We start from the raw sequence: 24,563 nt of genomic DNA on the forward strand, positions 1-24,563 counted from the left end.
TCTTTCCCATGAACAGCATTGAAGTGTTTAACACTCGGTACCTCTCTTTCCCATGAACAGCATTGAAGTATGTAACACTCTGTACCTCTCTTTACCATAAACAGCATTGAAGTATGTAACACTCTGTACCTCTCTTTCCCATGAACAGCACTGAAGTATGTAACACTCCGTACCTGTCTTGTTCATCATCACATTGCAATGAATCTATTATTGTAATTTGTTTTCTTTCTGTTCATCACTTTGTATGACCATGTCCAAAGTATAGATGAATTACTTTAAATGGCTGATATTTAGGGTCTTCAACAGAAACTATTATATGTATTAGTCTGTTTATTATCCAGAAAGGTGTGCTATTGAGGCAGGCATAATATTAAATATTCGGGATACTAATAATATTTGTTCCAATCATAAACTTTAGACTGGAGATCACTACAAGTGTTCTTCTCAACATGTTCTGTTTTCATATCCTTCTTTATTTCTTATATAGTCATAGGTATTATTCAGAATATATTTTCATTTTTAAATTGAATACATGAAAGTGACAAAAATACACTCTCACTAATATTGATTAATTAACAAAACTCTTGACAAAGACATAATTTATTTGGTGGTTTTTGTATTATTTAAATTGTTACAAGGTCTTTCAGTCTATGATTGCCTGTCAGATGTTTTCTTATGCATCAAAAATATTAATTTTATTGTATTTTAAATAGTGTAACAGCAATAAGTTGTTTAACTTAGTTTACATTGGACATGGTACCAATTTTAAATTACCTTCATTAATATAATTGTTATTCCTAGTACTATTACCTCTTTTTTTGCTAGTGTATGCAAGTTGAGCCAAATCTTTTGAAGGCACTTGAGAATGGATTTGACCCTCAGAAGGCTTGTACAGCTGTAAAGCTTTGTAACACAGGTACAGTTTGACTCTTATCATGTGTAGACAATTCCAAAGTGGTCCTTTTGTCATCATTGCTTTGCCAATCAGCTTACCTGTGTGAGGGGAAAAGCTTATACAATAACTCTTACTTCTCGATGTTGTTTGTGGCACATGTAGACAGCATGTCAGTTTTTGCTTTTAATGTTTTTATCATGGTGTATAAAAAGGGACTATATATCTAAATGCTGTTGTTATGTATTCATTAGTGTATGACTAATTCTAGTTAATGCTTTTATCCCATTTGAAAATTGTTCCTGCAGTTTATGAGAAAAAGTTGAAGGTAAAAATTTGTATTTAAAGTTTGCACCATGTGAACTGCAGAATTGAGTTTCAAGATTTTTTATGGTTCATATAAAGTAATTATGCATTACCTTAGCTGATGTAGACAGCAGGTTGAAGCAGTTTAGCTTATTGGTTGTTGTTGTGGGGTTTAACGTCATTTTTCAGCACATGATAGGCTGTACATGGCAGCCAGTATTAATGGTGGTGGAAGAACCCGGGAAAACCCCGGAAAGAACCACTGACCCACGAGAAGCTACTGGCAAGCTTTCTCAAATACCCACATTGGCTGAATCCAAGACTCGAACCAGCACAGACAGAGGTGAGATGGCAGTGATCTGTAATGGAGAGCGCTTTAGACCACATGGCCACTTGGGGCCCCTTTAGCTTATTGGATCTTGTAGTTTAGTGTGTGATCCAGCTTGGACTTGACCTATATTTCATGTTTCCAGGACTTCTTTTATTTGGGACATTTGGTCACTGTATCATTTAACTTTGATTGTACAGCAATGATGCTTTGTCTGGTCCGCCATTATGCTATGTACGTGATCTCATAAAGTAGGTCACCGTGACCTACACTTCACACATCAGTGACTTTTTGCTACATATTGGAGTTATTTTCTTAAGCAGTAATATTTGCATGGTTATGGACCTTGGTGTCTATACTCCATGGCTGGCATGTTCAACTTCCTCCTGGGTGCAGATTTCATAAGTGGTTTTTAAAGCCAGGCCATATGTTGCAAATAAGCAGATAAAACCAAGTCATTATCTGGATCTGACCCACCTGTGGGCCATAGTTAGCACATTCTTGCTCAATGGTATGTATGGCATAATCTGTTTAAAGTAGTTCATTCTGTCCTATGCTTCATGCTTCATTGCTTTTGGTTTAATTTGTTTGTGACGAGTCATTTGTATGCACTGCTGACTATACAGGTACATATATAAATGTGTGTTATTAATCAAAGTGAGATTTCCAATTTAACCTATTTCTCCTGATTCTAGAATATGCTGACAGTCCAGTACAAAATGCCTTGTAAGTTGTTCCCCAAAAAGCAAGATATGATTTAAGACAGTTTTATGAAATTAAACAATTTTGTTGTCATGAAATATTGCTGGTTCGTATTGGTGTTCTGGGGAATTATACTATTTTCTGACAGCTTTTGTTATAAGTTTCTGTTTAGTTTGCTAAAATTTAGCTTAAAACTGTTTTGGATAAGCTTTTACTTTTTAGATAAAGTTTTTGATATGAAACAAAAATTATGTTAAGTTATTGCCATCAAAACGTAAGATAAAAATAGTCAGGTTTTTTGTTTTTATATATGGAATGAAATATGACTTCAAAGAAACATTGCCACTGTTAACGAACTTGAGAATAATTTTTTGAAAAAGATTGCCTAAACATTCTCATTCAAGGCATTGATGTGTAATAATGTTTGTTCTTCATCATGCATTTTTTTGTTTTTATCTAACTTAAAATGAATTGGGTTCTTCCTGTTTGTGTACTGTACCTATGCAACTCAACCTTTTGGTGTCCTGCAGTCAGTCAAATGAGTAATATGCAGAGTGGAGGTTGTTTATCTCTGAATGCCTTGCCATTTAGTTGCTTCTATCACAAATAGCTGTATAAACTGTTCCAAGGATAGATTTATATGAGCTCTAACCAGGACTGTTTACCATTTGTACTTACTACATGTTATGGTCATGTATCAAGTGGTCAAGAAATCTATGTTTTGTTTTTATTTATTAAACACCTTTTTCATTTAGCTTCTGGCCTTGCAGACAAAATTTAACAATGAGTTTATTCTGCCACAACTACAAATATCAACACTGCAGTGTCTTACATAGTTTTCCCAAAATTGTAAGACAACAAGTATTAAAAAAATCATAGAAGTCTTGAAATTAGACTAAATGAGACTGTAAACTTGGAATCTTAAGCATGGAGTTACTTTCATGTTTTTGTTGTTGTTTGGACCCTTGTCTGATTGCTGTATGAAGTAATTAATGGCATAATAAACAAAGTGAATTATATGGCATATATACTTACTGCTTATCCCTTATATCTTTTAGTGGAGAAGACTGAGGAAGAACCAGTCATATTGAAAAGCGAACCAGTCCATGAAAATATGGAGGTGAGTTTTAAAGTATATATATATATATATATATATATATATATATATATATATATATATATATATATATTTATACCACATCCATTAAAAATAACATGGCCTTTGAAGTGTTGGTATAAAGCAACTTGATATACCAATAGTATTGGTATATCAAATTGTGATTTGCCCATGGCGTATGAATACGCATAATGAAGATGTTTTTAAAGCTATTATACTCTCTAAACATGGATATGAATTTCTTATAATATTACATTTAAAAAGGAAAAAATAACAAAATAATGATTTTCTTGTAAAATATTTTATAGAAACTAACATTTTTATACAAAAAAACCAACAATACTCAATTCAGTCAATAAATATTATTGAGCTCCACCCTGTGTCGTCTGCTGTCATCTCTGTCAGCACTGCTGTTTCAAGTCTCTCCCTCTGGCAAAAATCAAACACTGCAACTCTGTGGAAAAAAGAAAACAATGACATCAGATAAGGAGCAAGATCAAGAAGCAACATTTAATCTACTAAACTGTGAGTTAATTGAAGAGTTTGATAGAAACATGGCTGAGACATTTGTAAATGATAATGATCATTGTGTTAGGGAAGACAGATTTGTACACCATGAGCCTGATGATATACTAAAGTTTATAGGAAGTAAGCAGAATGCAAACACTTTAAAAAAGACACTTTTTGATGTAAGGCTAGTGACAGAATTCTTGCAGTCAAAAAAATGAATTCAGAAAGTTAGACAAGATAAACCCATCTGAATTGGATCAGCACCTGGCTTGTTTTATACTCAGTGTTAGGAGAAAAGATGGATCTGAGTTTGAACCGAACAGCTTAAGAAGCATCATCAGCGCCATTGATTGCCACCTTAAAATCAAGAAATATGCAAGTACAATCATGAGAGGAACAGACACAAATTTTGCATTAACAAGGGAAGCTCTTCAGGTTAAGCAAAAATATTTAAAATCTAAAGGAAAAGGAAATAAACCCAATCGGAGTCAACCGATCACAGATGAAGAAATAAATGCCTTGTATAGTAAAAACCTAATGGGGATGGAAACACCTGAAGCCATTGTTAACACATTGTGGTTTAACAACTCTGTACATTTTGGTTTGAGGGGAGTGACTGAACATTACAATTTGAAATGGGGGGATGTTACACTAAAGAAAGATGTGAATGGCCTCGCATATCTTGAACTCAATGAAAGGCAGACAAAAACAAGAACAGGAGACAATGTCAAGGACATCAGGGATATTAATTCTAAGATGTATGAAAACAAAAACAACAAAGAGAGAGATCCACTTGCTATCTACAAACGGTATGCTGAGCTAAGACCAGCAGACTTTTGTCAACGTGAAGATCCTTTCTATATTGTGCCCAACACTATGCCAATCTCAGCGACAAACCCAAAATGGTTTAGGAAACAAGTCATTGGAATTAACAAACTTGGATGCATCATGAAAAAAATGAAAGAGAAGGCAAATATTACAGAAAGAAAGAAATTAACAAACACAAGTAGCCGTAAGTACTTAATTCAGAAGTTAAGAGACAAAAACATTCCCCCAACTGATATCATGCAAATTTCTGGCCACAAAAACGTGCAGTCTATAAACAGCTACTCAAACATTAGTGAACAACAACAACAGACGTACTCCAATTACCTGAGCAACACTGGCCACCCAAGTAATGATGATGTTAACCCCCACCCCCACAACAAAGAAATTTCCAACTGTACAGCTGCCGACTGCAGTATGTCAAGTTCCCAAACGTGTAATATTCAGCAGAATAAGATTATCAGCAACCTATTCTACGGATCAAACATCACCGTGCAAAATATGTTTGTTATGAACCTAATGGAAAACATGAACGAGATCCCTAACTGGGTCAACTTTCAACAGGCGAATTCTCAAACAGGGCCCACACAGCGGAAACGTAGGAGAATTATTGAAAGTGACACTGACAGTCAGTAGAAATAGCGAAATGTGGACATAAACGATATCAATGAAATGTGGTTAAGGTTAAATTGTTTAATTGCCTATTGTTCCTTCGTTATTTTGACGTTTCTGGCTCAAATCGTACGGTTGCTATCGATGCAAATGGCCGCCCTGTTACTGTTCATGACAACGAACGCTGCAAATTCAATGTTTGCATGCACATTATTAAAAATATTTTGAATGTTAACTATCAGCCTTGTGTTTTCATTTCATTAATATTGCTAAACGAAACATATATAAATTAATATGAATGAAGTGTACAGGAAATTATGAATAACTACAGAACTTCTTTTTTGAGCGTACGTACATGCGAGAGGTTGTGAAGAGTTCACTCCCCTAAAGTGCGCCTGGGGCCCCGAGTGGCCAAGTGGTCTAAAGCGCTGTCCGTTACGGATCACTGCTGTCTCACCTCTGTCTGCGTAGGTTCGAGTCTTGGATTCGGCCAATGTGGGTATGTGAGAAAGCTTGCCAGTAGCTTCTCGTGGGTCGGTGGTTCTTTTTGGGTTCTTCCTCCACCATTAATACTGGCCGCCATGTGTAGCCTATCGTGTGCTGAAAAATGGCGTTAAACCCTACAACAACAACAACAATAAAGTGCGCCTTTTGTGGCATCAGTTTTATCTCCCATATAAAATGAAAACTTTGATGTGGTATAAATAAAATATATGTATAGTATGTACTCTGTATCAATGATATACCACTCGTTGTTTACATTTTTCATTAAAAGGAAACTCGGGCAAGCTTCGTTTCTTTTTAATGAAAACTGTATATATCTCGTGGTATATCATTGATACAGCGTACATACTATACATATATTCTATATATATATACATGTATTCTGAATACATCATCAGATTCACTATTAATGAGTTCCTCCTCTCTGTTGGATTCTTCATCCTTGGGGTTTATATTTTCCACATTATGAAGAACTCGTTTTGCATGATCCCCTAGGTCTATCATATTATATGAGACACCAACATCGTCTGACACAAACAAGGGAGAATGAGATGTGAATGCAAGAATCCTACCAAAGTGCTCCATTGCATATTACAATGCTAAACACAATTTTCACTCAATACACAAATAGTTTCAACAAATAATGTTATTTTGCAAAAAAAATATGAAATCACTGTGTAGTTTATGATTCTTTCATTTTATTTAACTATGAGGTCCTCAACATTTTCTCCAAAAGACTAGACAAAAAGTTGTTAATGTAAATAGGCAGACAATATGTTTGACTACTTCTCATTAGATAAAAACAATAATACTAATTGATATACTATAATTTTCCTGAAATGTGCCCACCAAATGTTTACAATAAGGGGCCTGAAATATTTTTCACTGTATTAGAAAGTTGCTTCCGATTTCCTTAAGTAAAATATACATGAACTTTGCAATTATGTCTTTCTGTTTCTTTTTTTCCTAATTAAACTTTCTAATTATTGCATTATAACGTCAAAGATAAACATGTTAACTTTATCATCTTCTATTCTTTTAACATTTAAATTTTCCTAAATATAAAACATAGTTTAAGGAATAAGGACAAATAGTAGGGTAAAAGAGACAATGGGATTTGAACAGGGTTTCCTTAGATAGCAGTGTAAAAATATTAAAATTGCTCTGACAGTTCTACAGTTTGTGCCAATGAACCTACTCTGTTGGAAATACTCTTTTTGTTGTCATGCATATGTTTCTAGCTACAATACACTATTTCAGTTAACTGAACTTTTTTGTATGGTTGTTTTTTCCAAGGTCATTGAAAGTATAAATGATAACAAAATGTATGAAATAATTTTTAATATCATATTTTTCAGTTATGCATATGATATATGGGACATAATATTATATACATATTTTAAAAAATTTATAATGTTTTGACTCATTCATTGATCAGCAAAGAATAGTTGAATTGACCAGTTACAATAAATACCTGAATAATTATATTGTATACTTTGCTTCATTTTGTCATTGTTTTGAAATATCTATTTAATATTTGCTATTAACATACCTTAAATGTATTGTCATTTCTAAAATACATGAAAAATGTGCAACAAGTTTCTCTTGAGTCCAGTATCAGCCACTCTTAAAAATGGCAAAATCAATTCCACGTAATCTTGATGTACAAAACACTTTAACATCATGCTCTGAGTGGGCTTTTCCAGCATTTCTCGCTGAACATTATTAGGCCTGCTTTTGCATGAACTGGCTTATGTATATATATATCACACACTATGAATTAATTTTTTTTTTGCATTTAGTTTTATTCTTCTGAAAATTGATTAATAGATTCATCTTTGAAAGTATTTTTCACCATTAGCAAATGTAGGTCACAGTGACCTACTTGTCATTTCTTGTAAATTAAATTTTCCAGTAAATTCCTTTTCTCTTTCAATTCCAGCAACAATGGATATGTAAGAAAAAATATTGACTGAACACATCAGGCTCAACATCATATTAAGAGATTAGAATTAATGTAGTGCTGTTAAAGTGTTCAATTAGGGGTGGGGTAAGTGAGGGTCTGAGAGTGCTGTGTCAAAGAATTCACAACCCATTAAATTTTATGTTCACTGTAGTCGTAAAAAATAAAATGATTCCCCAGTGAATAAAATATTACCATATTTTTGTCAGAGACATATCCATAGATTTTAGCAGCAACATATTTTTTATTGCAAACCTACAGACAATAATGCCCATAAGAAATATAGAAATCTACAGTACAGTACTATCGATAATGTGTTTGTTGGTTATCATAGATTCCTGATAATTTTCTTTTGAGTGTCCTCAGTTTGCTTAATTTTCAAGGACCTAATAATGCAAAACATAATTTGTTTAAAAGTACTTTGCAAATTACTTTCAGGATACCTTAGAATGTGAAATTTGTAAGTATATTGTGACTACTCTTGACAAATTGGTGGGTGACAACAAGACAGAAGCAGCAATCAATGCAACCCTCATGAAGATCTGCCAGAGTTTGCCTGGAGCATTGGGAGAGCTTGTAAGTTTCTTCCTCATACTCTGTACTTGGTATTTACTAAGAGTTTGCCATATTATCCAAGACAGCTTTCCGTTGAAATAATAGGCTCGTTGTAAGCAGTAATTGATCAATGGTATTAAATGATTTTTGATTGGATGGACATATTGATGTTTGCAAACTGACATCAGTGATGTATTAACTAAGTGAATAAAAGTGATTTAAAAATTCATAATTCAGATAATCACTGGTGAACATTTTGTGTAATGAGTAATTTTAGTTTTCCTAAGATTCTATAATTACAGGTATGGAAGACACTGTTCCCTCACTACAACACATATCATTGCAATGGATTTTTATATAACATTGGTATGATCATGAATCCATTTCAGGGAGGTGATTTTTAAAAGTTAATTAATTTCAGTAATTTGCCAGTTATAATTCATTGTAATGTTATGTTAGAGGTAATATACCCAATAATGTCGTTTGGCATAAAATATACCTATTATAAGGCAATATTGCCTATAATGCAGTATAGTTGTTATGGTTCCCATGAACAGTGTAGTAGTGAGTAACACAGTATACCTCTTTTTCCCATGAACAGTTTTGTAGTGAGTAACACTTTGTACCTATCTTTAAGCTGATCAGCACATTGCAATAAATCTGTTATTATTATTTTGTTTTCTTTCTGTTCATCACTTTGTATGACCATGTCCAAAGTATAGAATTACTTTAAATGGCTGATATTTAGGGTCTTCAACAGAAAACTATTATATGTATTAGACAGTTTATTATCCTGAACGATATGCTACTGAGGCAGGCGTAATATTAAATATTTGGGATGCTAATAATATTCATTCAAATCATAAACTTTAGACTGGAGATCATTACAAGTGTTCTTCTCAACATGTTCTGTTTTTATATTCTTCTTTATTTCTTACATAGTCATAGGTATTATTGAGGATATATTTTCATTTTTCAATTGATTACATAAAAGTCACGGAAATATACACACATTAATATTGATTAATTAATACAATTTTTGACAAAGATGTCATGTTTGTATTATTTGAATTGTCACAGGGTCTGGCAGTCTATGACTGCCTGTCAGGTATTTTCCCACACATCAAAAATATTAATCTTGTTGCATGTAGAAACAAGGAGTTTGATTTTGTTTTCATTGTACATGGTGTAGACTTTAAATTACTTCATTATAATAATTGACAACTTTTGCATCATTCCCACTGAGAAAAATTCAGATATTAGGCAAGTTTATGCAACTAAAATGAAAGGAAATCTTGATATTATTTTATTATCGTCACATCGTTTATAATTACTATTGCCATTATTTCTATGATTGTTATTCCTAGTACTATTACCTCTTTTTTGCTAGTGTATGCAAGTTGAGCCAAATCTTGTGAAGGTACTTGAGAATGGATTTGACCCTCAGAAAGCTTGTACAGCTGTAAAGCTTTGTAATACAGGTAAAGTTTGACTCTTATCCTGGGTAGACAATTCCAAAGTGGTGCTTTTGTCATCAATGCTTTCACCTGTGTGAAGGGAAAACTGATACAATGACACTGGCCTGTCAGTTTTGGCCTCAGCAAATGCAGAAACAGTTTAACATTTGCATTTAAATTTTTGATCATGGCTTATAAGAAGGGTCTATATATTTAAATGGTATCGTTAGGTAACCATTAGTGTATGCCTGATTTAATTAATACTTTTATGCAATATGAAATTTGTTTCACAGTTGATGATAAAAAGTTGGAGGTAAAAATTTGTGTTTAAGGTTTGCTCTATGTGAACAGTAGGATTCACTTTTGAGATTAATGTATGTCACATAAAAAGTAATTATGCATTGCTTAAAGTGATTTAGGCAGCAGGTTGAGGTAGTTTTGCTTATTGGGTCTTTTTTTTTAATGCATGCATCCAGCTTGGAGAGAAGTAAACCATCTTGATAAAAATAAGTCACTATGACATATTTCTTGCTTCCAGGACTTCTTTTATTTGGGACATTTGGTCACATTGTCATTCAAATTTGAGTGTACAGCTATGATACTTTGTCTGGCCAGCCATTATGCTGAATACTACATGATCTTATAAAAAGTAGGTCACTGTGACTTACACCCCACAGTTAAGTGATTTTGCATGAGCTACACATTGGAGTTAGTTTCTTAAGCAATAATATTTGCATGGTTATGAACCTTAGTGTGGATACACTTTGGCAGGCTTGTGCAACTTCCTTCAGGGAGCAGGCTGGATTAATGATTTTCAAGTCCATGCCCTATGACATAAATAGGCTGATAAGACCAAGTCGTATGGTGGATCCAGCCAGCAGGACATAGCTTGAACATGCCTGCTCTATGGTATATGTGGCATAATCCTTTTTTAAAGTTAGTCATTGTGTGTCATATTTTATGCTTCATTGCTTTTGTTTTTAATTGTTTTTGTGGATTCAGTCTTGTGCTTGTTTGACTGTACAGGTCCATATATATCTTTTTATTAATCAAGTGAGCAGTAATTATGCAAATTCCAAATTGGAGAGTAATTTTTTTTATATTATTTAGTTCAACAGCTGCTAGAATTTGCTGTTAGTCCAATACAGAACGTATTGTAAATTGTGTCCCAAAAAGCAAGCTGTGCTGTGAGGACAGTCTTATGAAATTAAACAATTGTGTCTTCTGAAATATTACTTGTTGGTATTTGGTGTACTGGGGAACTATACTATCTTCTTGCAGCTTTTGTTATAAGTTTCTATTTTGTTTGCTTAAATGTGGAGGTAATTTAGCTTCAAGCTAGTGTTTTGGATCAGCTTTTACTTTTGTATAGTTTTTGGAATGAAACAGTTATTATCTTGAGTTATTACCATCAAAACATAAGAAACTGGCATGCATTAAATATTATCAGCTTTGGACTAAAACATTGGTCATTGTATTTTTATAGTATTTATTGCATTTCTCACTGATTGATTTTTTGTGTGTGCATATATATATATATATATATATATATATATATATATATATATATATATATATATATATATATATATATATATATATATATATATAAAAGGGGCCCCGAGGTGGCCGAGTGGTCTAAAGTGCTCTTCGTTACGGATCGCTGCCATCTCACCTCTGTCTGCGGCGGTTCGAGTCTAAGATTCAGCCAATGTGGGCATGTGAGAAAGCTTGCCAGTAGCTTTTCTTGGGTCGGTGGTTCTTTCCGAGGTTTTCCGGATTCTTCCTCCACCATTAATACTGGCCGCCATGTATAGCCTATCGTGTGCTGAAAAATGGCGTTAAACCCAACAACAACAACAACAACAACAACAACAACAATATATATAAACATAAACACACCCACCCCATGCCATGATGTGTTCAAGAAATCCTTTTAAAATTAACATTAGAGATTTTGTGTATTTTGAAATGAGTAATCTTTCCAGGATACAGTTTATGTTACACATATATGATAACTATTAAGGGAAATATCACTGCGTATCTGCCATATTTCCAGACAGTACTAAGGTTTTTTTGAGGCTTAGAAAGTGTGTTTTAGGTCCCAAGGCAGTCAATGCATGATCCTCACCCCCCGAATGATGTCCAATTGAGAATAAGCTTTTGTTTTATATGAACCTATTGAAAATGACTGGAAATTCAAATTGAATGAAAGAAAATAACATATTTGTTATCGTTTAAGAATTAAATAGACTTACAAATGCAATATAGTGGTAGTTAAATCAAAGAAACACTGCCACTGATCAATTACTTGCCAATAATCTTTAATAAAGACCACTTAAACATTCTCAGGGCTGCTCCAAAACAAGATATATGGGACCCAGGGAAGGTACTCTTAATTTGGAATAGTCACCCACAGATGCAATTTAGAATTTTGTATTGTTTTCATATGAACTCTTTAGGTAATCTGAGTACCCTGGCATATATTTTTTAAAAAGTACCTTCCCTGGGTACCATGTATGTTTAAATGGAATAGCCCTCATTCAGGGCAATGATATGTAATAATGTTTGTTCTTCTTCAACATGCAACATACCTAACTTCAAACAAATTGGGTTCTTTGTGTATTTTACCCATGTAAATTAGGCTCATGGATTCCCCCACAGCAGTCTTCAGTTGACTTTATATGACATCACTCTAGTTATTTTCAGTCATTTCAGTAATACGTAAAACAGTATTTGTTTAGATTTGCCTTGCCTTGCCTTTCAATTGCTTCTATGACCAATAACTGTATAAACTGCCCTAAGGATAGTTTTACTTGAGCTCTAACCAGGACTGTTTACCATTTGTACATACTACATGTTATTGGCATATATCAAGGTGGTCAAGAAATCTATGTTTTGTTTTTATGAAACACCTTTTTCATTTAGCTTCTGGCCTTGCAGACAGATTTTAGCATTGAGTTGATGCTGCCACAGGTCCTAATATCAACATTGCAGTGTCTCACATAATTTTCCCAAAATTTTAGACAAAAAGTATTTTAAAGATCATAGAAGTCTTGGAATTAGATTAAAGATTTTGTCAGCTTTTAAGTTTTTTAGCATAGGGTTGCTTCCATGCTTTTTGGGGTTAGGAATCTTGAGTGATTGCTGTATGAAGTGATTAAAAAGATAATAAAGATATGGTGTATATACTTACTGTTTATCCATTATTTCTTTTAGTGGAGAAGGCTAAAGAGGAACCAGTCATATTGAAAAGTGAACCAGTCCATGAAAAGATACAGGTGAGTTTTGGTCTCAGCAGTATGTCAAAGTTTATATATATATATATATATATATATATATATATATATATATATATATATATATATGTACTTCCACTACTATTTCTGTTACAGCTGTTGTGATCGATTGAGATTATTCTTTTTGTATTTAGTTCCATTCCTCTGATCTTAAACTTGATGGATATATTAATCTTGGAAAGTATTTCTTACCATTAGCACATTAACAAAAGTAGGTCATGGTGAAATGCTTGTAATTTCTTGTAAATACATAAATTCTATGCAGTGAATCCTTTTCTCTTGCAATTATAACAACAATGGATTACATAAGAAAGAAGTCTGGTTGACCTCATGAGACTTCACATCATTTAAGAATTTAGTAGAATTCATGTGGGGCTTTTCAAGTGTTCAGTCTAATGTATTGGGTAAGGTGAGGGTCTGAAAGTGTTTTGTCAAAGACTGCGGAACCAATAAAATTTCAGTTGGACTATTCAACAAGAAAACCCTAAAACAGTCATGATTACTGCCTGTATTTAATATAAGTACCTTCTGACCTATGACTTAATTCTGGATCAGCTGTCACCAAAATCTACTTTTGTTTGGCTCCAGTTTATAGATATTCACTCAATAGTCGCAACACTAAAAAAAACATCAGCGAGGAAAGTAAAACAGTGAAAATTTTATTAATGTTGAAATAAGTAATTGAATGTAATGTGGATGCTTTTTTATTCAGGAATTACAAACTCTTTTGTATTTTGTGGTCAGTACAGTCATAAAATAAAGTAGCCAGCACAGATGATTCCCCCAGTGAATAAAATGGAACCATATTTTTGTCTGAGACATATTCATAGATTTCACTTTTATAGATTTCAAGAGCAATATATTTTTTATTACAAACCTTCAAACAATAATGTCCTCCATTTGCTTAATTTGCAAAAATCATGGCAGAATTTTTTACTGTATTTTGGAAATTACTTTCAGGATAGCTTAGAATGTGAAATTTGTAAGTATATTGTGACTACTCTTGACAAATTGGTTGGTGACAACAAGACAGAAGCAGCAATCAATGCAACCCTCATGAAGATCTGCCAGAGTTTGCCTGGAGCATTGGGAGAGCTTGTAAGTTTCTTCCTCATACTCTGTACTTGGTATTTATTAAGAAATCTTGCATTTCATATTATCAAAGACATCTTTCTGTTGAAATATGCTTATTGTAAACAGTAAATGGTCTAATTATTAAATGATTTCTTATTGGATGGACCTATTGATGGATGCAAACTGACATCAGTATTGTATTAACTAAGTGAATTAAAGCAATTTAGAGCAGTTAACAATTTGTAACTCAGATAATGACTGGCGAAAATGGGTGTGGTATGGGTAACTTTAGTTTACATAAGATTTTTTAATTAGAGGTACAGAATACAATGTTCCCTCACTGCAACACTCATCATTGTAATGGGTCAGGGTATAATTCTGGTATGATCATGTATCCATTTGAGTGACTTAAGTTAAAAAAAATGTGTACCTAATTAATTTCAGTTATTCTACCCAGTAGTCATTTGCCAGTTATAATTCAGTGTAATTTTATGTTAGAGGTGATATACCCAATAATGTCGCTTGGCATAAAATATACCTATTATAAGGCAATATTGCCTATAATGCAGTATGCTGGTTATGGTTCCCATGAACAGTGTAGCAGTGAGTACACTGTGTACCTCTCCTTCCCATGAATAGTGTTGCAGTGAGTAACTCTTTGTACCACTCTTTCATATGAACAGTTTTGTAGTTATTAACACTCTTTATGTCTCTTTCCCATGAACAGTGTTGTTTTGAGTAACACTCTGTATCTTTCCCATGAATAGTTTTGTAGTTATTAACACTCTGTATGTCTCTTTGCCATGAACAGTGTTGTTTTGAGTAAAACTCTGTATGTCTCTTTCCCATAAATAGTTTTGTAGTGATTAACACTCTGTATGTCTCTTTTCCATGAACAGTGTTGTTTTGTGTAACATTCTGTATGTCTCTTTCGCATAAATAGTTTTGTAGTTATTAACACTCTGTATGTCTCTTTCCCATGAACAGTGTTGTTTTGTGTAACATTCTGTATGTCTCTTTCCCATAAATAGTTTTGTAGTGATTAACACTCTGTGTGTCTCTTTCCCATGAACAGTATTATTTTGAGTAACACTCTGTACCTCTCTTTTTGTTTATAAGCACATTACAATGCATACACTATTGTAATTATTTTTTTTCTTCTCTTTGTCAGTCTATATAATTGAAACTATCTTATGTGTTGGACAGTTTATTATCCTGAAAGGCATGCTGTTGAGGCAGGCTTAGTATTAAATATTGGGATGCTAATAATATTGGTTCCAGTTGTAAAATTTAGACTTTAGATCATTCCAAGTTTGTTTCTCAACATGTTCTGTTTTTACATCTTTCTCTGTTTCTTACCTTGTCATAAGTATTTTTGAGGATATAATTTCATTTTTACATCAAATGCATGAAAATCAGAGAAATATACTCTGACTAATATTGATTAATTAGCAAAACTCTTTACAAAGACATAATGGGTTTTCTGCTTTTTATATTATTTAAATTGTGACAGGATCTGTCAGTCTATGACTGCTTGTCAGATGTTTTCCTATACATCAAAAATATTAATTTTGTTGCAATTAGAAAAATTTAGTTTTCATTGGACATGATTTTAAATTACTTCATTATAATAATTGACAACTTTTGCATCATTCTCTCTGAGAAAAATTAGGATATTAGGTGAGTTTTTGTAATCATGATGAAAAGAAATATTGATATTACTTTTATTATTAGCAATGCATCTATATTTACTATTACTGTTATTTCTGTGATTGTTATTCCTAGTACTATTACCTCTTTTTTGCTAGTGTATGCAAGTTGAGCCAAACCTTTTGAAGGCACTTGAGAATGGATTTGACCCTCAGAAAGCTTGTACAGCTGTAAAGCTTTGTAATACAGGTAAAGTTTGACTCTTATCATGTGTAGACAATTCCAAAGTGGTGTTCTTGTCATCACTGCTTTGCCAATCAGCTTACCCGTTTGAAGGGAAAGCTTATACAATAACCCTTGCTTTTCACTGTTGGCCTCCACACATGTAGACTGCAGGTTAATATTTACATTTATGGTTTTGATCATGATTTATAAAAAGGGACTGTATAATTAATGTTATTAATATGTATTGATTAATGTATGCTGATTTGATTGAATACTTTCATCCAATTTGAAAACTGTTTTCACCTTTTATGAGGACAAATTCGAGGTTAAAATTTGCAGTTGACATTTCCTTTATGTGAAGAGCAGGATTGAATTTGAAAATTTTTGTATGTCACATATAAAATAATTATGCATTGCTTCAACTGATGCTGAGAGAAGGTTGTTACAGTTTCCCTTATTGGGTATTTTTATTTAGTGTGTAAATCCAGCTTGGACTTGGAGAGAACTAAACCATCTTGACAAAAATAGTTCACAATGACCTATATTTCATGCTTCCAGGACATCTTTTATTTGGATATTTGGTCATTGTGTCATACAGATTTTAGTGTTAGTTATGATGCTTTGTCTGGCCTGCCATTATGTTGTATACTACATGATCTCATAAAAGTAGGTCATTGTCACCTACACTTCACACATCAGTGACTTTGAGCTACATATGTGAGTTTGTTATTGAAGCAGTAACATTTGCATGCTTATGATCCTTTGTGTGGATACTCTATGGCAGGCATTTGCAACTTTTTCTATGGTGCAGGCCATATAAACAATATTTAAATCCAGGCCTTTGATGTAAATAGGCAGATAAAACCAAGTCATGGGGAGGATCTGACCTCTGGGCTGTAGTTTCACATGCTTGCCCTATGGTATATGGCATAAACTTTCTAAAGTAGATCAGTGTGTCCTATGTTTTATGCTTCACTGCTTTTGGTTTAAGTTGTCTTAAATGAAATATGACTAGTTGGTATTTGGTATACAGGGGAGCTACACTATCTTCTTGCAGTTCTTGTTATAAGTTTTTATTTTGTTTGATAAAATGTGCATGGTAATTTAGCTTAAAACTACTATTTTGGGTCAGCTTTTACTTTTGTATCAGGGCTGAGCAAATTTTTTTTTTAACCACTAGTCCAGGACAAGTGGTTTCAGAGAATTCACTAGTCCCACCTTTCTCTTCACTAGTCCCACCTTATTTTTCACTGGTACCAAAATGGTAATCATTTGCCGAGATTTGATGAGATATATGTACTTAATCCATAGAAGAAAAGAAAAAAAAATATACAACATAATTATTTCTTAAAAGAATTTTATTTTTCAAAAACATTGGTTGTTATACATTTGGCTTCTTCAGGTTCATGTATATATGTTTTAGCTGATGGCTTTGAAAATATGTCGATGTATATGTCTGCCACCTGCACTAGCAGTTGATAGCTGTGTCTGGGTTAAAGTCCTCAGGCTCTGGTCCATTTGCAGAAATGTTCAGTAGCATTTTTAAACTCTTTTGGTTTAAGGAATTCCTTAAAGAATTCTTGATTAAGTTCATTGAAATAAATCCTCGTTCACACTCAGAAATAGCTACTGCACACTCAGTATCCATCTTACGTTTTATCCCTCCATTTTCAAACAAATTTACCTTCTCTGAATCGCTGTTATTACCTTCCTTGTGAAAATAATTTAGCAAACTCATTTTATCCACAGAGTAACTATCAGCTTGCTTGACAACTACTTATAAAGTGATCATAACATCAATTTTCTCTTAAATACGAACTGAAACAGCTCATTAATTAGCGTAATTGTTTCGCTTCAAACACAATTTCGCACGTGGAAGTTAACCATCTGTATAATCAATTATAAATTAAAAAATCATTACTGTCATTTAATCAGTTCATAAAGGAAACCAACACTGATGTCGGTAAAATACATTTCATTAATTTCATTACACTGACTCGCTGGATTAAAATCATAGTGAGCTGCATGTTATGGTCTAGATTGAGTAAACTCATTGCAACAAAACCGCTTACAACACTGCTAATTGATCATACTGGCTTTCTTTTGTTTGACGTGTTTTTATTTGCTGATAATTTGGTTGCTTAGCCCAATATGCAGTCAAGCGATAACCCGATGTAAATGTATGTATACACAAAGAGGGGTAGAATCAAGTATTCAGTATGCCCGGAGAGGATGATTGGCCAAATAAAGGTAGATATAGTGATTAAAGCACGAAAATAAGGACTAGCCTGACTTTTTTAAAAAGCACTTGTCTCAGACTAGCGACTTGGAAAATTTTACTTGTCCGACTTCAAAAATTACTAGTCCGGGATGTCGGGCTATGGGATTTGCTCAGCCCTATTTTGTATAGTTTTTTATCTTGAGTTATTACCATCAAAACATAAGATACTGGCATCCATTATATGTTTTCAGCTTCTGATTAAAAACATTGGTCATTTTACTGGTATAGTTTTTATTCCACTTTCTGTTTATTGATTTTTTTTAATGCATATTTTTATTTTGTATATGTATATATTTGGGCCATGATGTGTCAGAAACATCAATGGAGGAATTTATTTGATATTTGGAGATCTTGCATACATGTATTTTGAAATGAGTAATCTTTCTACAATACATTTTAGTCATGCATATATCATGAATATTAAGGGAAATATCATTGCATACCTATTGTATTTCTAGACAGTTTTGAGATGTTCTGAGACTCAAAAAGTGTGTTTGGGTCCCAGTGGGGTCAGTGCATGACCTCAAAGAAGTGATTTAATCTGATTGAGAATAAGTTATCATTTTAGATGAACCTATAGAAAATGACTGAAAATTAAAATTGAATGAAAGAAAATAAGATTTTGTGTTCTTTTAAGCATTAAATAGACTTAAAAACAACAAATAGCTGGTTGATTAAACATTAAATTGACTTAAAAGCAACAAATAGCTGGTAGATTAAGAATTAAATAGACTTAAAAACAAAAAATAGCTGGTTGATTAAGCAATAAATAGACTTAAAAGCAACAAATAGCTGGTTGATTAAGCAATACATTATAAAACTTAAAAACAGCAAATAGCTGGTAATTTAAGCATTAAATAGACTTAAAAACAACAAATAGGTGGATTACTTAAAAACAACAAATAGATTAAGCATTGTGAAATATCACCACACACACTCAGATAATCACGACCATATATGTGCTAAATAAACAACTACTCAAAGTTTTTGTCTTTAAAATCAATTAGATGGTGGAGTATAGTCTTAATTAGATAAAGTATTTGCATCTGTCAGTAGTTCATTAGGGAGTGTTAAGGTAATGCAAGTTTCATTTGTGCTCATCTTTGTATTTATTAATGGCTGGATGTTAATGTTCAAACATTTCTGCTGGATTATGTGAGCAAATTCTGGTCAGAACTGAATGTTGGCATTATCTGAAATTTATCTCATGTCATTTAAGCATAAGATATGATTGATGAAAGAAAATATAAATCACATTAGAAATTGTCCATTTAACGGGGTGGCATTTTTTTTAAAGCTTTGTGGGAGCCTTATGGGTATTAAAGCACTAATAAATACCTTTGTCCAGTAAGGTTGTTAACATAGTCTCTTTATCAACACAAATCAGTTGTGTGGATATGAGCATGTGCTTATTATTGTGTTTTACTAAATCTGTTTCACAGTTGCAGTCATCCTGAAAAGTATGGGTCCATTAATAGTTGTCAGTTTAACAAGGTACTGAGTATTAAAATACATAGAACTGACCTGAATATTCCATTCAGTGTGTCAAATACTTTCTGACTTGTCCAAATGTTGCTTTGTTGATGGATGTCATATTATCCAGAATGACTGATGTCAGTATGGTGTTTGCTGTATGTGCAAAGTATGAAATGCTGCTGCGCTGGACAAAGCCAAACTCTTTCAGCCATGATTTCTGATATTTTAGTTTTCTGGGTTTTGCTTACTTAACTGATTTGTTGTTTCCTGAATCACAGCTATATTTTGATATTTTGGCTTCAAACATCAATCATACTTAAACACTGACTGCAAAAATAATCATGTTTTGCATTTTATAAGAGGAGTTAAATTGCCACAGTTTATGAACTTGAGAATAATCTGTAATAAAGATGGCTTAAACATTCTCATTAAACATAAAACATTCTTTGTTTTTATCTTACTTAAAATGAATTGGGTTCGTCCTGTTTATGTACTGTACCTATGCAAATTAGCCTAATGGACTCCCACAGAGCAGTCTTCAAATGACTTTATATGACATCACCCTTGCTATTTTCAGTCAGTTAAGTAATATGTGAAGTGGTGGTTGCTTATCTTTGAATGCCTTGACTTTTACCAGTAATATGTGAAGTGGTGGTTGTTTATTTTGAATGCCTTGACTTTTACCAGTACAGTAGTCCCCTTCTTGAACGCCCCCCCAACCAGCAGCCACCTGCTTCTTTAGGCCAGAATCCCTTGGCACCAATGAGTTTGTGTTCAAAAGTACCCCTCAAGAATGACCACCCCTCTAACGAGAACAGTGGACAGCATATTAGCACAAAAATGTAAAATGTGCCCCTCACAAGCAGCCACTTTTTATTTCAAATGTATCCAGAACCAATAATGATTTCATATCGATTTCATATTGTGACGTAAGATAAGTAATCAAATTATCTCTATCTTCGATACATGTCTCCCAATGTCAAGTTTCGGTTACTGAAAGAAGCGTTGACTAAAGTACATGTAACACTAAGATTAATATTATATTATTGTCTATAAATGCCGACATTTACATGAAATGGCTCATCAATGTTATGATAGAGTTTTGGACTTCACACATCTGTCGAGTTCTTCTCTTTGATGATTACAACCAGATGTAATTGTCAAGATCATAACAGGGTCAGCATAGGCTAAAAATAGATTTTGTGCATTAACACACACACAGAGAAATTGAACAAAACAGGGTACCAGCCAAAGACCGAAAAATCACATGACACATTTATCACTTCCTTTATGAAGAAGGCATTTCGTCCACTCTACAAAAGTTTCATCTGCATAATTAAATCACATGCAGTTAGCAACATCCGAATAAGTCATTACCAAACATTAACATGTCATCAAATAAATGGAGATGTATTATTTTAGAAGAAAGTTGGTTATTCTACTCGACATCGGATGAGGTGGGGGGGGGACCTGCCAAACAATTTTATGTAGAAAAGACTCAAATAGAACAATTTTGTGTTGAAAAGACTTGAATAAACAATGTCATAACCAATAAGGAGGTTATTCAGCAGCAGTACGAAAATGGAGCAAATGGAATGAGAATTATTTTTGTACCAAGATTTAAGTGACGTTTTCAAATGGTTTTGCAATGTGAATGAAAACAATACACACTCATATATCATGCTTATGTCAAGAATAAGAACAATAAATGTATATTCAGTTGAAATAAGACTATTATTATAACAAGAAGAACCTTTTAATAATTAATGTTACTTTTAAATGATAGATATTAAATGAATATATTAAATGCTTTGAAGTATGTGGCTTTCTTACTACATACATTACATATAGTTCTCACAACAAATTAAGTCCCCCTCTGGAAAGGCCACCTGTCTTATAAGGCCATTTTCCTGGTGCAGAAGGGGTGGCCATATAAGAAGTGGACCACTGTAATTGCATCTATGACAGATATTTAGTTTTTTGGGGCATTGCTTCACTGATGACTCATTTCCTAAATCACAGCTACATTATGAAATTTTTGGTTTCACAAATGAATTTCACTTTCACTTTCACTGCCAAAATAATCATGTTTTCCATTTTATTTGAGTCAGATATAAATTCAAAGAAGCATTGTCACTGTTCAAATAATGTTTAATAGAGATGACTTAAACATTCTCATTCAAGACAAAGAAGTATAATAACGTTTATTCTTGATCATGCATTTCTTTGATTTTAACTCTACCTATGTAACTCAGCCTAATGGACTCCCACACAGCAGTCTTCAGATGACTTTTTATGACATCACCCAAGCTAGTTTTAGTCATTTAAAAAATATAACTGCATAAACTTCCCAAGCGATAGTTTTGCATGAACTTTAATCAGGACTGTTTACAATTTGTACATACTGCATCTTATGGGCATGTATCAAGTTGGTCAAGAAATCTGGGTTTTTTCATATTTTTATTAAGTACCTTTTTCATTTTTCTTATGGCCTTGCAGATAAACTTTAACAATGAGTTCCTGCTGCCACAACTGCTAATATGAACATTGTGGTATCTCACATTGTTTTCCCAAAATTGAGAGACAAATATTATTTAAACAATTTTGGAAGTCTTGGAATTAGACTGAATGATGCTGTCAACTTGGAAATGTCAGTATGGGGTTCACTTTCATTTTTTTGTTTTTGTTTGGACCCTTGATTTTCTCTGTACAAAGTTATTAGAAGTATAATAAATGAAGTGAACTGTATGGTGTATATACCTATATTCGTTTTAGTGGTGGAGACTAAGGAGGAACCAGTCATGTTGAAAAGTGAACCAGTCCATGAAAATCTGGAGGTGAGTTTTTGGCAAATCAAAGTTGATACATGTGTATTACTTTAACACTGCTGTTTCTGTTGCTGTTGTTTTTCATAGATTCAGAAATTAATTTTTTTATTTGCATTTAGTTTTATTCCTCTCAGATTTGATTAATAGATTCATCTTGGAATGTATTTCTCACCATTAGCAAATGTTAGGCACAGTGACCTGCTAGTCATTTCTTATAAATGCATTAAATTTTAACAATGGATATGTAAAAAAAAAATTGATTGAACAGATGAGGCTTTATATCATATTAAAGGATTTAGTAGCATTTATGTAGAACTATTCAAGTGTTCAGTCTTAGATATGGGGTACAGTGAGGGTCTGAAAGTGCTTTGTCAATGAATACACAACCCATCAAATTTCAATTGGGCTATTCAACATGAAAACCCTTAGAACAATCTCATTACTGCCCAGATTTACTGTAAGTACCTTCTGACCTGTCACTTTATTCTGGATGAGCTGTCACTAAAATCTACTTTTGAAATATGATAATGTTGTTTAGCTCCAGTTTAGTAGGTGTTCACTAAATATTCATAGCGTTAAAAACAAATAGTGAGGAAAGTAAAACTGAAAATTTTATTAATGTTAAAATAAGTAATACAATGTAATGTGGCTGCTCTTTTATTCAAGAGTTGCAAACTGTTTTGGACTTTTTGTTCATTACAGACATGAAATAAAATAGTCAACAAAAATGATCCATCAGTGAATAAAGTGGAACCATATTTTATTCAGAGACATGTCCATAGATTTCAGCAGCAACATTCATTTAATTTTTTATTGTAAACCTACAAACAATAATTATAGAAATCTAAAGTACTATCGATAATGTGTTTGTTGGTTATCATTGATTCCTGACAATTTTCTTTTGAGATTTTCCTCCATTTGCTTAATTTTCAAAGACCTAATAATGCAAAAAATACAAAATTTTTACTGTACTTTGCACATTACTTTCAGGATAGCTTAGAATGTGAAATTTGTAAGTATATTGTGACTACTCTTGACAAATTGGTTGGTGACAACAAGACAGAAGCAGCAATCAATGCAACCCTCACGAAGATCTGCCAGAGTTTGCCTGGAGCATTGGGAGAGCTTGTAAGTTTATTTCTCATATTCTGTACTTGGTATTTATTAAGAAATCTTGTTTGCCATATTATCCAAAACAGCTTTCAGTTGAAATAGGCATATTGTCAGCAGTAATTGGTTAATGGTATTAAGTGAACTTTGATTAGATGTAATTGCTGACATCAGTGTTGTATTTACTAAGCGAATTGTTGCCGTTGAAAAGCTGTTACAAATTCCTAACTCATTTAATGACTGGTGAATATTCTGTCTAATGGGTAATTTTAGTTTTCCTAAGATTACTGGTACAGAATGCAATGACCCATCACTACAGCACTCATCATTGTAATGGACCTGGATATAAAACTGGTATTATGAATTCATTTGAGGGAGGTCATTTTTTTAAAATGTGAACTTAATTAATTTCAATTATTATAGTTTTCTGCTAATTAAAATTCAGTGTAATGTTATGTTAGAGGCAATATACCACAACATGTCACTTGGTATAAAATATACCTATTATAAGGCAATGTTGCCTATAATGAAGTATACTTGTAATGGTTCCCATGAACAGTGTAGTAGTGTCCTATAATGCAGTATACTTGTAATGGTTACCATGAACAGTGTAGTATTGTCCTATAATGCAGTATACTTGTAATGGTTACCATGAACAGTGTAGTAGTGGCCTATAATGCAGTATACTTGTAATGGTTACCATGAACAGTGTCGTAGTGGCCTATAATGCAGTATACTTGTAATGGTTCCCATGAGCAGTGTAGTAGTGTCATATAATGCAGTATGCTTGTAATGGTTACCATGAGCAGTGTAGTAGTGGCCTATAATGCAGTATGCTTGTAATGGTTC

General features: G+C 33.0%; 1 protein-coding gene across 5 annotated transcripts in view; it reads left to right on the forward strand.

The window, feature by feature from the left end:
• The window catches only part of LOC149805901 (uncharacterized), a 132,155-nt gene that overhangs the window by 18,080 nt on the left and 89,512 nt on the right, over positions 1-24,563 (forward strand). For 3 of the 5 annotated variants that reach the window (XM_089950659.1, XM_089950658.1, XM_089950660.1), the window contains exons 6-14: positions 826-916; positions 3,287-3,348; positions 8,198-8,335; positions 9,705-9,795; positions 12,991-13,052; positions 14,031-14,168; positions 15,953-16,043; positions 22,552-22,613; positions 23,595-23,732. In XM_089950659.1, the coding sequence (XP_089806785.1) occupies positions 826-916; positions 3,287-3,348; positions 8,198-8,335; positions 9,705-9,795; positions 12,991-13,052; positions 14,031-14,168; positions 15,953-16,043; positions 22,552-22,613; positions 23,595-23,732 (873 nt within the window). The remainder of the gene's footprint in view (positions 1-825; positions 917-3,286; positions 3,349-8,197; positions 8,336-9,704; positions 9,796-12,990; positions 13,053-14,030; positions 14,169-15,952; positions 16,044-22,551; positions 22,614-23,594; positions 23,733-24,563) is intronic. The other 2 variants (XM_089950661.1, XM_089950662.1) reach the window with 2 other exon arrangements.

This window comes from Sinohyriopsis cumingii, chromosome 2 (genome assembly GCF_028554795.1).
Source record: "Sinohyriopsis cumingii isolate HCF-2022 chromosome 2, ASM2855479v2, whole genome shotgun sequence".
NCBI classification, from domain to species: domain Eukaryota; kingdom Metazoa; phylum Mollusca; class Bivalvia; order Unionida; family Unionidae; genus Sinohyriopsis; species Sinohyriopsis cumingii.